The 18,359-nt window shown below is 42.7% G+C and overlaps 2 protein-coding genes across 2 annotated transcripts in view; one reads left to right on the top strand and one right to left on the bottom strand.

The window, feature by feature from the left end:
• LOC135215693 (GDP-L-fucose synthase-like) overlaps nucleotides 1-12,782 on the bottom strand; it is a gene marked incomplete in the record, with an annotated part of 165,879 nt that extends 153,097 nt beyond the window's left edge. Inside the window, 1 exon segment of the mRNA XM_064250643.1 lies at nucleotides 12,548-12,782. Coding sequence (XP_064106713.1) covers nucleotides 12,548-12,684 — 137 coding nt within the window.
• Nucleotides 12,783-13,728: 946 nt separating this feature from the next.
• Nucleotides 13,729-14,787, top strand: LOC135215958 (tigger transposable element-derived protein 1-like). The gene has a single exon (XM_064250913.1). The coding sequence runs from the start codon at nucleotides 13,729-13,731 to the stop codon at nucleotides 14,785-14,787; it is 1,059 nt and encodes a 352-aa protein (XP_064106983.1).
• The last annotated feature ends 3,572 nt before the right edge of the window (nucleotides 14,788-18,359 follow it).

Genomic DNA, 18,359 nt, shown 5'->3' with positions numbered 1-18,359 from the left:
ATGGAAGTGGACTCGCTGTATTCAGAAGAGGGAAAGAAGGGTCAGAATGGAAGTAGCAAAATTGAGAGTGAGTGTGATTATAGGGTACTTTTTAAAGGAATATGAGAAGTATTGTGACGCTAAGTACGGGGATAACAAAAGTTTAGGCAAGAGAATTATGTAACTTTTTGACAGGATTTTTGTTGAGTATGTATGGGGCGATGATGAGTATAGGGAATGTGCCGTATGAGGGTGTGAAAGCCAGGACTGTAGGACAGGCAAAGAGGATAAAGAGTAGCATTAGATATAGGAGAAAGCAAGATTTTGAAGAGGCAAGAATAAATGCTGGTGAGTCGCTGTCAATGTATGTGTGCAGGTTGGAAATATTAAACATTAGCCAGGAAAAAGTTTGGGGACGAAGGGATAAATGAGTGTAAGGAGTTAGTGCGGAAGTTGTTGGCGACTGTACCAGAGAGTGTATAGGAGTTTATAAATCTAAAACGTAAGGAGAAAATGCGATGGACGAATGAAAGGTTGAAGTGGAACAACATTTTAGAAATCATAGAAGACTACGAGTTAGATAGGGGTACGAGAGAGAATAGGAGTGTTAGTGTTAGGACTGAAGTAGCTGAGGTTGTACCAGAGTTTAAAAGCTAAAGGGAGGCAGTTTTGGAAGGGCCGAGGCAAATGGCAAAGCGAGTGGTAGATAGGAGCGTTAGGGTAAGTAATGTGAGTGTAGCTAGCCCTAAAAGAGATAGGAGTGCGAGTGTTAGAAGAGTAGCGTCAGTTAGTTGTGACTGAGAGCAGCAGTGTTATAGATTTGGTAAGCCAGGACACAGGAAGAATGAATGTTGGTGGGCGTTAGGAGCATGGGTGTGGGCAAACGGGGCATTTGGTGAGCGAGCGTAAGAAAGATAGGAATATTAAATGTTAAAGGTGTGGACAGGCAGGGCACATAGCTAGTGGATGTCGGGGTTCCCGTATGCATGTGGTTTGCGGCAATTGTGGGAAGAACGGCAATTATGCTAGGATGTGTAAAGAACAGCATGCGAAGTGTGTTGAATGTGGAATGGAAGGTCATGTGGCGAGTGTGTGTGGGCAAAAGAGAATGAGTCAGGCTGGGAATTCGGGAAACTAAGTGAAAAAGGGATTTAGTTGGGTGGGTCCTCTAGTATGCAACAGTATGTTCGGGAGAATATGATATGAGAGTGGCTTGGGATGAATAAGTGTGAGCTGAGCATCAGTGAACAAATGGGTCTGGGAGATCGGCAGTTAGTGTTGGTCGAGTATGGAAGAAAGCGGAAGAGGGTAAGGAAATGGAATGAAAGGGTGAAAAGTGAGCTGCATGATTGAGGGGTTATGTTAGGGTAAAAATGGTGGATAAGGCATGTAATACAGATGACTTTGAGGGGAGGAATAATACATATAGTGTGTGTGGGTTTGAATTGTCAGGGTTTAGTGAAGTTTCACCAGGAAGGGAATCAGGTGGTAAGAATGTAGTTGGAAGTATGAATAAGTCTCTTCGGGAGTTTGGCAAGAGTGTAAATGAGGCAAGTGATTTGGTGGCAGAGTTACCAGAGATTTTCGGAAAAGAGTTAGAAGGGGTTGATGAGATAGTGAATGGGATCTGGGAGGATGGGGGTGAGGGAGATGGTAATGGGGGTCTGACTGGAAGTGGTCTGGGAGAAGCTGATGGCGGTGTAACTGAGTGTGTATGAGGGCCCTCAAACAAGATCCAGGGGGCCTGCGTCCGAGCATCCATGGATGTGGGTGTGGTGAGTGTAAGGAGACGTTGTCAAATGTAACTGGGGAGGAAATATGGAGGAGTTATGGAGCACCATTTGACAACGTCTGTGTGTGTGTGAGAGAGAGAGAGAGAGGGTAATTGAAGGTTGGATGGTTAATGACTAAATTGGCTGTTGGTGGGTTCTGGGTTGTCTGCTGGTGCTGTTGGAGTTTAGAGTTCTGTGTTTTGAGTTTCTGTTGGATTGTGTGTGAGTTGTTATGGTTGAGGGTTGTTGTTGGTGAGCTGTAAAGATTCCTTGGTGTTGTTAGTGGGTGTGTGTGTTACCTTTTTGTGTGTTTTTTTTTTGGTGATTGTTTGTGCAGTGGTCTTTTGATGTGGTTGTGTTCCTTGTTTGTTGTTGTGTTGTTGAGTTCCTTGTTGTTTGCTGTGTTGTTGAGTTGTGGTTGTGTTCCTTGTTTTTTGTGTTGTTGAGTTGTGGGGTTGTAGTCCTTGGGTGTTGTGCTGTTGAGTTGTGAGGCTGTGGTCCTTTGGGTGTTGTGTTGTGGTTCTTGGTTGTGGTCTTTGTTGTTATTGGTATCTCCATGACCTTGACCGGCAGACAGCACAACACAACCTGGAATATCTGGAGTTGGGTGAGTACACGTTTGGTTTTTTTTGTACTGTGTACGTATAGGTCAATTGTCCTGCTTGTATTCTGTAGTGTAAAGAGGAAAGTGTGACTGAGGGTGGGTTTGGTAGCCAGATAGATTAAGTTTATATGGGGGGGATTTGCCATTTGCTTTTAAGCTTGTTATCCGGCCACAGGGGAATGTGTCAAGGTAATCACTCTATAGCAAAGAAACATATATTAAAGAAAAGGAAAATGTATCTTCTTTGAGTAGGTCTGCAGCAAGGAGGAATTCCCGCATGTGTTGGGGGCGTCTGTTCTCATGGTTGTTCAAGAATCCTCAGGTGTATTATGGAACGCCAGCACGCGGCCCGCCGTTAGGAACGCCACGTACTATAAAGTAACACTTCATCTAGATCCTTCTAAAAAGTTCCTGTCAAGAGACAATGACGTTCGCTGGTTAAGCTCTGTCCTTTTCAGCCCCGCCTCGAGATCGACGTAAATATATAAATGACTGAGGAAATAGAGAGAATCAGATCATCAGAGATAAGAGAAGAAGGAAGCAATGTAGGATAAAAGAGGAAGAGGACGCATGAGAGTGTGTGTGAACGGATATAAGTAAAGTCCGCAGTTTGTAGTCGGAGAGAGAGAGAAAGAGATATCCCGACGTCAAGTAACCCTTTCAGAGAAGAAACGTCCTGCAAGTGGTTTTGAGGAGTAACCCGCCCTTCAAGTTTCAAGACTAAGTCATTTCTTCCTGTAGTACGAAGTCAAGAGGCCGTCTGAAGTTTCTACTGTCCCCTTTTGTGAAGCCCTCACTTCGAGCACTAATTTCAACAGCTGCAAAACTGAACAGCAAGTATTTCATTACTGCACTGTTTTCCCAAATTTACATATTGTCAGATTTAATTTTGTTATGTAAATAGGGGAAACCATTCTGCATTTATCTTTGTTAATAAGCTTGTAAATAAACTTCAGTTCTGTTTGAGTTTCTTTCTATATTCGTATCCCGATTTTCAACCATTGGTGTTGAATCCTTTTTGTTTATTATAATAAAGAACCTGAGCGGATCTCCATCCGTAGCAACGGTAGCGGCCTCAGCCCTACCCCAGAAAACCTTTAGCAGACTCATTACGGTGTTTAGTTTAGGTTTTCTGGAGTTCCTATCCGCAGTCGACCACAACACCATTAGCGGACTCAAAATGGCACGTCCCCTACAAGAGTGTTTTGGCGTTCGTCTTCAGAGTTTGGCCCGCCACTTACGACATCTGTCAACCATAAGCGTGAGATGTCAGACTCGAACAATTCTCCTCAAAATCAGGAGCTGCTTGTCACCCTCCCCTTAGGTTCTTTGACGCCCCTCCTCAAGTGCTTCCTAACTCACCGCCGCAGCGCCTTCCGAGCCCCACTCCATCCAGCTGCCGCCCTTCTCCAGACAGAACGTCATAGACTGGCTACCCATGCATAGGTCCAGTTCCAAATCCACGGGATCACCAGGGAGGAAGCCAAGGTGGACCTCACCGCCGCAGATGTATTTAACCGCCTTGCCCCATGGATGGTCAGCCAACCTGGTGAGCTGCCTTACGAAGGCCTAAAGACTCAGCTCATCCAGGCCTTCTCCCTCCTGGTCCCTGAAGCCTGGCATACGCTCCAGGACCTGGTACTGCTGCTGGAGGTGAACCCCAAGGCTGCAGGAAGGAGGTAGACCTCCTGAAGCAACTCTTCCTCCACCAACTCTTGCCACAGGTACGCAGCCAGATCCCCTACGCTGACGACTGAGACAGGGAGAGCCTGGTGCAGCAGGCCCACAGCCTGTACACCGCTAACTGGACTGCGAGACTCGCTTTCCCACCGTCAGCCAACAGCCTGGAGCAGGAGAAGTCCGAGGAGGCCAGGATCAATGCAGCTCTCCTGAGGATGAGAATCCCACAGCCCCATCAGGACACCAGCTGGTGCCACTTCCACCGCAAGTTCGGGAGTGAGGCGAAGCAGTGCCAGCACCCCTGCTCCTTCATGCTGTCAAGAAGTCGAAGGAGGCAGCGCCCAACTCCACTGCCCCTGGCAGCGGCAGTAACAAAGTCCCACCCCGGAGGATTTTACATCACGGAAACCACTTCCGGCCACTGGATGTTGGTAGACACTGGTGCCATGCAGTTTTTGTCCCTCCGTTGGCAGAGGATCACATTTGAACCCCGGACACCCCGACAGCCCTCGTAGCTGCCAACAGAAACCCCATCCGCTCCTGCAGCACCAGGACCAAGAATATTGTGTTCCTGGGCTGGACCTACACCTGGCCCTTCATCATCGCCAATGTACAGATTCCTCTCCTGGAGGAGGACTTCTTAGCCCACCACGGGCTCTTAGTAGATGTGGCCTGCCAATGCCCCCTCAACACCGAGACCTGCCTCTCCCACCCACTCGCCATCTGCTTTGTTTTCTCCCACAGATAAGACTCCCTCCTACAAGAGTTCCCAGACATCTTCCGCCCGAGCTTCGCCAGGTGGCCAGGGCTGCGTCCAAGCACAGTGTATATCACTACATCGACACCAAGGGGCCCCCAACATACACCAAGTTCTGCTGCCTCCTGTCGAAGTTCCTGCAAGAAGCCAAGACCGCGTTCGCGGAAATGGAGAACATGGGTATCTGCAGAAAAGCCGCAAGCCCGTGGGCGTCTCCCCACCACATGATGAAGAAGGCAGATGGTACGTGGAGGCCCTGCGGTGACTACCATCGCCTGAACCTCATCACCACGCCCGATAACCATCCCCTGCCGAACATGCAGGATCTCACCAGGCCTCTCCACGGAGCCAAGATCTTCTCCAAAATTGATCTCTTAACCCTCTTACGCCGAAGGGGTATAATGAAAATCGTCTCCCATATGCCGAGGGAGTCTCGGAGTGAGCGCCGAAGTGGAAAAAATATTTTTTTCAAAAAATCACAGCGCGCTTAGTTTTCAAGATTAAGAGTTCATTTTTGGCTCCTTTTTTTGTCATTGCCTAAAGTTTAGTATGCAACCATCAGAAATGAAAAAAAAATATCATTATCATATATAAATAATGCAATATATAGTGCAAAAATGATATTGTTATGTTACAATAAAGTTTCATACATACTTACCTGGCAGATATATACATAGGGACGACGGAGTCTTAGCTATGTATATATCTGACAGGTAAGTTGATTGTATGAAAACAAAATTTCATATATAATTGTATTCAAATCGCGCTGTGAGCAAAATGGTTAAAGCTAACGATTTAATTTTTTTTCCGTTGTATTGTACACTAAATTGCAATTGTACACTAAATTGCGATTGTAAACAAAACAACGCCTTGATCCATGAGCTCCCAGCATCCCCCAAGGCGCGTGATTCAAAAGTTTTCGGCTGGTAGTCCTAAAGTATTTTTCCGCGAATTTTTAAAAAAACTTATGTCGACACTTAATACGTCCAATCTACACCCGGGAGGCAATTTATCTAGACGTTTAATACGTCCAATCGGCGTAAGGGGGTTAAAGTCATACTTTCAGGTTCCTGTCCATCCCAATGACATCCCAAAGACAATGATCATCACACCCTTCAGGTCCTTTGTGTTCGCCTTCTCCAACTTCAGCTTGTGGAACACTGGAGCCACCTCCAAAGCCTCATGGACAGCATTCTTGGCGATTTACCTTTCTGCGTCTCCTATGTGGACGCTTTCCTTATATTTTCCAGATCGCCGGAGGAGCACCTGAACCATGTCTGGGCCATCCTCAAGTGCCTGCAGGAGAACAGACTTGTCATCCGTTTTGATAAGTGCACCTTCGGCGCGGATAAGGTGGATTTCCTCAGCCACGAGATCACCTCAGCAGGAGTTCATCCCATGGCATCGAAGGTGGCTGCAGTGGAGAAGTTCCCGACACTGACAACCATCAAGGCCTCCAAGAGTCCATCGGGACGGTAAATTAGCAACGTCACCTCACGGCCGTCTCCGAGTTCGGGTGCTCCATTGAATACCTCAGTGGCAGAAGAAACCCCATAGCCGATGCCCTCTCGAGGGTTGAAATAAGCTCCCTTCATCTTGGTGTAGACTACGAGGACCTACCGTGTGAGTAAGCCTCCGACCCCAAAGGACCAGCTTACCAGACCGCCATTACCACCCTTCGTTGGGAGGATATCCCCATTGGCCCCTCCAAGACAACACCTCTGCGACACTAGCACCGGCTGCCCTTGACCCCAGATACCTGCCTCCCGTAGGAAGCAGGTGTTTGACGTGATCCATGGTCTCACTCACCTGTCGCCCCGCACGACAACCAGAATCATGACCGAGGAGTTCGCGTGGCACAGCATCAGGAGGGACTTCCGGGAGTGGGCCAGGAACTGCATCGCGTGCCAGAGCAGCAAGACGGGAAGGCACACCGAATCAGGGATAGGCTCCTTCCCTTAGCCCAGGCAAAGATTCAGACACATTCATGTCGAGGTCGTGAGGCCCCTCCCCCCATCTGGCGGTGCCAGATACCTCCTGACAGTGAGTGACCAGTCTACCAGGTGGCCTAAGGCCACTCCGATGTCAGAAGCCACTGCGGACGCTGGGCCGAAGCCCTCCTGTCCAGCTGGATCAGCCGCTTTGGAGTGCCAGACTACATCACGACAGGCCGGGGACCCACCTTCACCTACAAACTCTCGACCGCCCTAGCATGCCTGATGGGGAGTAAGCATCCAACTAGAAGACACAAATACCGTGGGTCCTCTTCGGCCTCCACACCACCCCAAGAGCCAACGACGACCCATTTCCGGCAGAGAAAATGTAGCAAGGACCTGACAGTGCCAGGCGAATTCTTCCCTGCCGACAGGGACAACCCCAACATTCCCCTGGCAAGACTCCTGGCAGCTGCCCAGAAGTTCATCCCTTGCTGGGAGATCTATACCAACAGGAGGAAGCAGTTCCTGCTGAGTACCTTGGACTCCTGCAAATTCGTCATCATTAGAAACGACGCCATTTGTCTGCCCTTGACGAGGCCCTACTAGGGACCACATCGAGTTGCCCGCCGGGACGAAAGGGCATTCCTTGTTTTGATTGGTGGCCATGAGGACTGGGTCTCAGAACGCAGCACCGCTGGAGTCCTCCAGAACCTCTAGACGTCACCGGGGCCGCCCAAGGAAAGCAGTCAAAACCCCCAGGTCCACTACCAGGGGTGGCATCCTGCTTCCCAACTTGCCAGACGATGATGACCCGAAGACTTTCCCCGACAAATGTCATCACAGACCCGCGGACTCCTCCAGTCCCCTGAAGATTCTGCTGACCATCAGCTAATGATTATCCCTCAATCATTGTTTTGGGGGGAAGTATTTGTAAGGACAAATGGCCGCCCTTCCACATAAATACATTTTTATCTCTGTATATGTATGTCCTTTTTTTATTATGTGCTAAAATGTAGAGCGATTCACAGCCTTTCTGCCAATGTACATATCATGTGAATAAGTTTCCTTTACACCAAAATATATGAGATTTTCGGCTGTGAAGAAACAATCACAGTAGGGGCTCTTGCCCTTTTTGTTTATGTTCGTTCGTGTGTGTGTGACAGACACTATGTTTCCATCCGCATGCCGCCTTATGTACAGCCTCTCTGCAGAATAAAGTTAGTTAGAGCTCTCTCCTTATATGACTCAGTCCTCACAAAAGCATCTTGTAATTACTGACGAAAATTTGTCTGCTAAACAGATGATATCATACTACCAAATTCTGTCACCTGAGGAAATATTCCTAGAAAGCAATGAAATTTACAATTCCTTATGATTTCTGATTTATATGGCACAAGATACCATCATTGGCTATGTTAAAATGCCAATATAGTTAAAAGATTGCCTTCTCACTTGACTACTGCAAGGCAAAAGCATGGTATAGGAGGGGAGGAGCTTAGTTACGTTAGTCAGAGCTAGCCAATCAGGGCCAAGTAGTGCTATGGGAAATTGGGAATAATGCTACCTTCCTCTATATACCTCGGCTGAGAATGAGTTAAATAAGGCAGTGTAACTCGTATAAGTCATCAGCTGAATCCGAAGCAAATTATGACTGCTATATTAGTATTTACAATACGATAATATGAGGATACATACAATATTGGATTACGTAGCTGGCAAGCCTACACAGTCCAACAATGGTGAAGTTGGACCGAATCCGATTCTCGTTCTTGTTCAATTACATTTATGTACCAAATATCATACGATCCAATTCTCGTTTCGTGTTCAATTACTCCAGTACTGAATCATCATACGTCAGAATGCATTGAACCTCTAGGATTAGCCAATACTAGTAATTACTATACCAATATGTAGTATAAAGTATACTTTAGGCTAGGCTACTGTTGTTAATATTATTCAATTTCTTTCATTGCCTAGAGATTTAACTGATACATATTAATAATTACCATAACGAATACGAATAAGGCCAAATTGACAACCTGATCACCAGGATTGCCACTACCACAAGACGAACCAAATTTATCCATAGAAAGAAAAAGGAGCCTTCGAAAACAAAGGAGCGCTGTCCAACACTTTAGAACCAGACCAACCCTAAACCATATCCAAACAACCAACCACAGACTAGAAACCTTCTGTTGCAAAGAACTCGAAGCAGGAAGTGAAATATTAAAATTTCAATTTTTTCTTCCATGTACTTACGTGTTTGGAGGATACGAGTTCACAATATCTTGACCAGTAAATAGAATATACACAAAAAAGATAGGAAATGATCTCTGCTACCCACCTCATAATTGATTTATATTGTCAAAAACCTCAAGAAGTTTTAGTTGTTAATGATGAAAACGAAACCCTTAAAAATGTACTTAGCTTGCCTTACTTTTGTGAATTTGAAACCATAAAAGCAATATTTACATCTTATTAATTATTGTTAATATTCAGTTCTCTTCTAACAATACCATTAAAGGTATGCTAATCAAGAATATTCCAATAACAAATAACATCATGTACAAAATTCCTTTCAGGGGTTGCCTGTCTTTTTATTTTGGTCAATCAAGCAAAGATTTAGGTGTATGAACAGCCCAGACTTCAAATGCACTTTCATCCATCTAAACAAAAAATCTCATTGTATAAATTGGGGCGATAGCTCTGTAATTGCTAGGTCTAATGATTGTGTTTCAGGAAATTTACTGGAATCGGCAATTATACAAATTACTAGTAAAAAAACCTATAAATCTTAGTCTGGGATTATAACATTTGGAGCCATATATTTGTAAAATGTTTATGAAGGATCTTAAAATAAATGAATGAACTACTAATTAATTCGCCCCACATGTTTTTAATTATTTTTTGCTCATGCTCACTATATTTATATCTTATGTTCGTTTCTCACTCATTGTCTGAAGACGTTTGTAAATTTCATGTTACTAATACAAAGTGTATTTTTAACAACTTTCCTTTGACCAGTGTGTTTGACAGCTCTACTCTTAAATCCTTAATCTAGCCTTCGGAATTTTACTAATTTTGTACTGTCCCTTTGTATATGCCTCTTTATTCCTAAAACAAAATGTAATGTTTTCTCACTAACTTACTTGGGACCATGTGTGGGTGGCTGCTTTTAAATCTTTAATCTAGCCCACGGGCATTTTTTTGTTTCTTTAAAGTGAATGGACCTTTGTAACGTCCGTTTGTATATGCTTACCTGTCTGGTGTTCCTCATTGGTTAGATCAGTCTTATCTATTGTAAAGGATCATTGCCTATAGTAAAGGATCATTAAGACCACAATATCTCGGTAGTTCTCGTTTTCCATTTTCCTCTGTGGCATTACCTTTTTATATACATGGCATCACATTTTATATATTTCGTGATCAAGTTATTCACATATATATATGTGTGTACATATATTTGAAACTTTGACAGTTGGAGGGCTAACTTTTACACTGGAACTGTTCTGTCATACAGGTGTGCCCGGGGATTTACAGTAGTATGCCAGTCTCACAGTGTGGCAGTCCCTGGTTATCGGCCCAGGTTCCATTCCTGGCAGGGTGCTGATAAGTGAAAACAGCTATTATCCAAAACTAGGGGATTTATGGCGCCAATAACCAATTAATGGCGCCTCTGTTGATTATGTTATGGAACCATAACTTTATTATTGGCCCCTTATAGCGCTGAAAACTGGAACTCGGCATGTTATGGTACTATAAATGGTTGATCTTATGGTGCTAGACAAGCACCATAAAACCGTATCACCATTAACAGAGTCCGCCGATGGAAGTGGAAGTGTGATTTCTGGATTTTTATATGTTGCCTGAAATTTGCATTTATGTTTTCATGTGGGGTTTGCAAATAAATTTGCCAATAAAGATGAGGGAAGTTGAGAAATGAATGCAGTTTAATTTGTGATAGGGCGAATTCTACGTTGTTACATAAGCCTAATACGATAATCCAAAAAGGAAATGCATGACAATTTCACAGAAAACTTGATCAACCCTGAACTTGCTTATGGAGAAATACTAGTAGTATACATACCAAGAGATTTTCTCATTTTCTTCATATCATAGAAAAAGATTAGTTTTAGTGGGAATCTGACATATATATTTTGCTTTATCTCTTAGGAATTTGCAACTCATACAGGCATTCTGTGACAATTTGTCACTCATGGGGTGGTATCGAGATACATCGTAGACATATTTACTATATGATATTTTTGAGAGAAAGAGCCAGTTTTTATTGTAGATAATGTATATTAGAGTAAGCAAATAAAGCATATTTTTCACTTCCACCTAAAATTTCGCACAGAAATTTGAAGACAATTTTTCACTCAGTGCCATTCACAGGCCAATAAATGCAGTGAACAAATATGTGAAAAAAAAGACCCACCAAAAGCACTTTTCTTTTGCAATTTTGTTTGCAATTATACTATTTTCTGCCCTTACACTTTAATTCTCTGCAAAGGAAAGTGCAAGAGTTAAATTAATATAATTTACTGACTGTTCGAAAGACTATGTTCAGTAAACAAACAAAATATGCAAAACTTTGACCCAAAGGAATGACGAAACATTCAACAATTACCCTTATGCAAATACTGATCAACAAATTCAACGTAACAATTTTGACCTACAGGTATGACAAAAGATACAAGAAACCTGTTTTTAGGGCAAAACTATACTGGTGGCTCCCACTAAGCCTATGAATGATGAACATTCATGAATTACTACTTTTAAGGCACTTGTTTAACAACGTCTAGTAAATCACCTACTCCCAGTAAACATCATCAATGTTAACATTTTTGGCGTTAGTTAATGGCATAAGATACCAGAATTACTACAAGGATAAACCTGTAGCTCACAAGAAGCCTACTACGAATGGTGAACACTCACGAATATCTTTAAGGCAATTGTTTGATGACGTCTAGTGAATCGTCTACGCCCTATAAACAACAATGATTTAAAAGCTTGGCTAAAGGAAGATACTAGATTTACTCTCCTGGGCTATCCTATATTGAGCAACTCGCAAGTATCCTAGGCAAAAAAAAACGGGCAAAGTTGTCTAGCTTTCAGCCTAAAAGAATGACAAAATGTTCGAATACTACTTTGAGGCAATAAACAGTTTTCGAGTATTATATGTAGTACTCGGAAAATACCCTTCAAGAATTTAATAATAAAGCAAAACTATATACTGAAGGTTTTCAAGTAATGAGGCCTGGTAAACAGAAAACAATTCAAAGTTTAGCCTAAAGAAATACTTTTAGTGCCGAGCTATCATCGTCGGCTCGCAAGGGTAAACAAAAGATTAGTTGATGAATCAACTCAATAATAATAATAAAAAAAAGAAAGAACTCACCCTAAGATTCCACTGATGGTTACTAAATAAGCATTCCAGTGAGATGCACACCATTGAAAATCAGTTAAATAACCGGAAAATAATGAAAAGGCTACCACCATCACAGGGGAACAAACTGAGGATTCTTCTTACAGTTGCTCCTATTTTCCCACTAGTAGGCAGGTTGGTCACCAACACAATGGTTTGAAGCATTACCTGTGAAATTTTGAATTCACGCTGCCATATAAGTGGAAAGTATAGATATGCAATTACTTGGTAAGTTACTTATATAAAAAGAAATTTTTAAAAAGATAATGTATGAAGATCATTCAGCTTAGTTCATGCAAAAAATTACATCAAAATGCAGCCACTTGTTAAGCAGTATAGAGGGTACTGCTATTTTCAGTCACTAAATATCATATAAAATTAAAAACTTACTTTAAATCTCCATCCTTGGAGCTAAGAAATATCCATTTTTCGTTTGGGCGATTTTCCTCCTCGACAACTTTCTTAATAGCCTGACCAACTAAACCAGAACCTCCGGTTACAACTACAATCATCTCTTCTCCAGACATTTTTGGCTGAAACCAGCAACAATCTTTTGATACTGAGTATTCTCAAAGTATGAAGTTTTGTCAAACAAGAATCCTGTAAAAAGACACAAAGTAAAATGACAAGTTTTTAATTAATTTCTATTTCTCATAGTTAATAAACCAGCTGTCTTAACATAAAGATAAAATTTAATAGTACCAGCTGGAAACTGGTAGAAACATCTAAAACTGTATAACAAGAAATTGGTAGCAACAAGGTTTGCCCAATGGGATGAGAGAGGAAGTATTGGCCAACTTTCTCTCACCCCTGATGCCGTGACAAACAGTTTCCTTCTGCTCAGGTAAATAGAATAAGAGGCAAGAGGTGGGCGGAACAACATGGGACACCTGCCTATTTGCAGTTCAGGATTTGTGAGTTCATCAATGCACAGATTTTTCTGTGGAACTTATCCTCAAGTTATTTGGAGAAAATTCGCTTATTTGCGGTATTCTTCGTAGAGAAATACAGTGGGGGCCCCGTATTCACGTTCTCCAGATTCGCGGACTCGCACATTCTCGAATTTTTCTTTGGAACCTATCTAGTAATGATTCGCGGGAGGACTCGCCCATTTGCGGGGTTCTCTGTGGAACATATCTATAATTATTTGCGGTCACCCCCGCTATTGGCATATGCGAATTTTTGTGTTTATTCGTACATGTACATTTCATAATGATATGGTTATTCTGTTTATTAGACATTCCTTATAAATCTTAATGTAGTGAATTGAATAAAAAAAATCTCTATCTACGGATAAGCTGCTTAAAATCTCTCCAGGATCCACTTTTGGTGGTCTGGCATATGTCTAGAGGCATTTCTCCTTTCTACAAATATCTTGATTTCTTAATATCGTAGGTATACATTTGGTGAGCAAGGTAATATGAAATAAAGCATAACTGAGTGAGTTTGGTAATTGAGAAAATAAACAATCATATACAAAGCACGACAGATCTACCAGCAGCTATCAACTCCTACTGCTTCACAAGGTGGTGAGGAAGCCGAAGCCGAAGATGTAGAGGCACTGGAATGCGATGAAGAAGGGACATAGAAATTCTTGGGCTTTGGAGAACCAGCTCCTGAAGAGGAAGACGAAGAAGAAGAGCCACAACCGGGACTCCTCAGCTCCCCAAGGATTTCAGGTGAGCAAAGGATGGTTCCACCGGTTCAAGATAAGGTTCCAACTAAAGTCTGTTTCCCTACGTGGGGAAGCTGCATCTGCAGACAAAGAGGCAGCCGCAAAATATCTGGAGGCCTTCATGAAAATAATCCAGGAGAAAGGATATCGCCCAGAACAGGTGTTCAATATGGACGAAACTGGCCTGTTCTGGAAGAAAATGCCGTCCTGGACGTACCTTATGAAGGATGAAGCTAAAGCCTCCAGATTCAAGGCACAAAAGGACACGGTGACCCTCCTGATGTGCAGGAATGCTGCTGGTTTTATACTGAAACCAGGCCTCATTTACAAGGCTGCAAATCCCAGGGCACTCATGAACAAGAACAAGGCGTTACTGCCCGTCTTCTGGATGCATAATCCCAAGGTCTGGGTCACCAAAGTCCTTACGGAGTACTGGTTTCACCAGAGTTTCATTCCTCAAGTTAGGCAATACCTGGCCAATTTGGACATCAACGTCAAGGTTTTGCTCATAATGGACAAAGCTGGTGGCCACCCTCTCGATCTTTATTCCAAGGGAGTCCAGCTTGAGTTCCTTCCTCCCACCACCACCTCTCTCCTCCAGCCTATGGATCAGGGCATCATCCGTGCCTTCAAGGCACTCTACACCAGGAACTCCCTCCAACACCTTGTTGATGCAATGGACCATGACAGCAAATTTACGCTGAAAGATTATTGGCGTAAATTCACGATGGCCACGTGTCTGTCTGTCATTGACCGGTCGTTGAAGGACATGAAGGAGGAGACCCTGAATGCCTGCTGGAGTAACTTGTGGCCAGACTGTGTCCACAATTATACAGGCTTTTCTCCTCAGGAAATCCAGCATTCGGCCATTAATAAGGCCGATCAGTTGGCAAAAATTCTTGGTGGTGAGGGCTTTGACGACATCACCGAGGAAGAATTTGGCACCCCTCATTGATGCCCACTCTGAACCCCTGACAGACCAGGACTTGGAAGAGCTGACGAAGTTCACCAGCGAGGAAGAAGACACTCCAGGTTCAGGAGAGGAACAGGTGGAGGAGGAGGGCCTGACTTTGGAACGCCTGTCCAAGTTAAAAAAAATGATAAACGACCTCCAGGAGTTTGTTGCAACATGGGATCCTTACATGGAATGCTCCTTGAAGTTTTCTAATATTCTTGACACAGCATTGGAGCCCTATAATCAAGCTCTCACCACCATGAAGAAGCAACGGCAGCAGCTGCCAATCACAATGTTCATCACACGAACGAAGAAGGACCCTCCAAATCCCCCCAAATCGCCTGAAGTAGTGCCTCTTGAATTGCCTGAAGTAGTGCCTCCCAAATCGCCTGAGTCACTGCCTCCCGAAGCCCCTCCTGAAGGTGAAGAGGTGCCCTCAGAGGATATGTAACTCCTCTGCTTAGCTGTGCAGTCATATCTTCATTGTCATTCATCGGACTGCACGGCTAATTCATCATCATCATCTTTAATCAACATTCATCACTGGTGAGTACCCTGTTTACATATGTTGTACTAGAGTGTAAAACAGTTGTTTAATGTTCATACATATTTTGTTCTTTCTCTCTACCTCTTGTGATTTTACATACAATTGTTTCCCTTGTAAAAAGAAAACTGGATATCTTAAATAGTAACTGTATGAAAGAAAACGTGCATGACGAATACTAATGGGGGGGGACTGAATTATTTTCACATACGTAACAAAGTCATGCAGTACGTACATATGTATTTATGTATAACCATAAAATGTAAGATTTACTTTAAAACAGTATTCAAGATTTAATATGAATCATGATAGGATATTTTATGTATATTTGGTGAAGGATGGTCTTTTTATGGTTGATTATGGAATTTAGGGCATAGCCCAAGCGCTGGGACCTGCAAAGGTCATTCAGTGCTGCAGTATTACATGATTAAGTGAAATTAATTAGATGAATGAATACATGAATCAACTAAAACCTCTCACACAAATGACCAACTAAAACAATGCAATAAAATTACACACCGAATGACACACAACAACCAGGACCAAGACGATCTCACATCACACATCAACCAAACCAAAACCAAAGAATCCCACAGCCGAAGTCACATAAACACACACACACACAAAACTGACATGCATACATCCATTCTACACCATTTAACCTTAATTAAAAACACCAAATAAAATTTTCAATAATAATCAGGTACTTAAAATGATGACTATGAACAAAAAATAAAAAATAAAATCAATATAAAATAAAATAAAATCAACAAAATAAAATCAATGAGTTAAAATTTGCCATCAATTAAACTTCATAAAAAATCTCAATACATTTTGAAAAACTCACTAGTGCAGAAATATCTGCTTTGTCATCTAGAACATCGGCAAGAGATTTTCCATCAAGGTGGAATCTCTGCCTCTGTTCTCTGTAATTTACACAATGCACCAAGATGTGCTCCACTGATAAGGTTGCATCACACCTAACACATACTGGTGCACTGCCACCTTCTAAAATAAATTTATGGGTTATCCTAGTGTACCTAATACGAAGTCGCCCCAAAACAATTTCTGTTCTCCTCTCTTTTTGAAAAGAAGAGGGCCATTTTTCTATGCTTTTCCTTATCTGCTTATATTTTTTATTGTTGGCTAAGAGAGGGGAGGACCATCTCTCTTGCCATTTCCTCTTCATATCTATATGTGGCACTTTGGTTATCTGATACAAATTACTCACAGCCGATTCCTTTGCATATCTGTCTGCCTCCTCATTCCAACATGAGCCGGGATCCAGCAGAAACATACCAATCTCCTGCGACACGAAATCCAAAAGAGCCACTCCTGGGCTTTTTGTACCAGAGGATGAATTGTATACAGCTGCTTTAATGAATCTAATACACTTTTTGAGTCACTATAAATCACAACATTTTTCTTATTCGAGTTATGAATCATTTCTAAAGCTTTAACTAAAGCTGACAACTCTGCAGTGAATATGGAAGCTGACTCAGGCAATTTTGCCTCGTAAATTTCATTCCCATGCACAACTGCACACCCAACTCCACTATCAGACTTTGATCCATCAGTGTAGATCTTCACTTGCCCATCATGTTTACGGTCATGCTCCGATGGTCTTTTTAAGGATACTTTGGTGTTTCCATGTTCAGGATAGGAGTTTATAAGCATTTTTAGAGGAGGTTCCAAACATTCGCGGGTTCTAACTATTCACGGGGGGTCTGGTACGCATCCCCCCCGAATATGGGGGACCACTGTACATACTCATTAGTGTACATACTTTCATATAATTTTCATGACTAAATGCATTTTTTGTGATAAAACTATTAAAATAGCCAGTTATAAGCATTTCTAGCCTTTTTGGAGGGGAGTCTTTGGTGTCTGAACTATCAAAGTACATAGGCAACAGTTTTAAGTGTTTTCAGAGGTGTGTCAAGTATTTGTGGATTTTAGGGATTTGCAGGGGGGGTTGTGGTACCTATTCCCAGCAAATCCCGGGGGTCAACTATATATGTTAAGACAGCAGGTTTGTTAGCTATGAAAAATGATATTGTTATGATACAATAAAGTTTGTGTTCATACTACCTGGCAGATATATATATAGCTGTATTTCTGAAGTCCGACAGAATTTAAAAACTTCCGACACACGCAGTGGTCGGCCAGGTGGTTAGTACCCATTCCGCCGCTGGGAGGCGGGTATCAGGAACCATCCCATTTTCTATTCATAATTTTTATTTCCACTGTCCCCTGATGGGGAGGTGGGTGGGTACTTGATTAATATATCTGCCAGGTAAGTATGAACAAACTTTATTGTATCATAACAATATCATTTTGTTCATGAAACTTACCTGTCAGATATATATATAGCTGAATCCCACCTTTGGAGGTGGGAAGGGACAGAATAGAAGGATTTAGGAAACAAATGCATGCAGATGATTTACATCTTGGTTCCACCTGTTAGCATAGCTGGCTTCGTGGTTACTGCCACGTAAGTCTGCTTGTGCTACTAGAGTTGCCAGCGAGGTAGAGACCTATATAGCTGGTGCACTCCAGATGATCTGTCAACAGGGGCGAGACCACGACGTGACTAGACCATATTGACCATACCATGAGGGCTAAGAAGTAAAATGACAATTTGTCCAAAATTGCATTTTTCCTAACTATACAAACCTGAGGTCCTTTTACAATAGGAAGGTACTAGCGGCAGCTGGATAGGTCGTAAGCTTTCGAACAAGGGGTTGGCGGTAGTTAACTGCTTGTCCGACAGGCGCGCATGCGCGCGACTGGTAGGTAAACAAATCACTTTTGCTTTTGGCCCAAGCAAAAACTGCAGAGTGAGGGGTGGCATGAGGTGGGGGCTATGTGTAAAAGGACCTCAGGTTTGTATAGTTAGGAAAAATGCAATTTTGGACAAATTGTCATTTGTTCCGACACGGCATACAAACCTTCGGTCCTTTTACAATAGGAAGACTCACTTCTTGGTGGGTGGAATCTGAGTCTTTTGTGAACAGACTGGTGTTCG

This window comes from Macrobrachium nipponense, chromosome 5, assembly GCF_015104395.2.
Source record: "Macrobrachium nipponense isolate FS-2020 chromosome 5, ASM1510439v2, whole genome shotgun sequence".
NCBI lineage: Eukaryota > Metazoa > Arthropoda > Malacostraca > Decapoda > Palaemonidae > Macrobrachium > Macrobrachium nipponense.
Note: the sequence above shows the minus strand (reverse complement) of the source record. Positions and strands in the feature narration are given on the sequence as shown.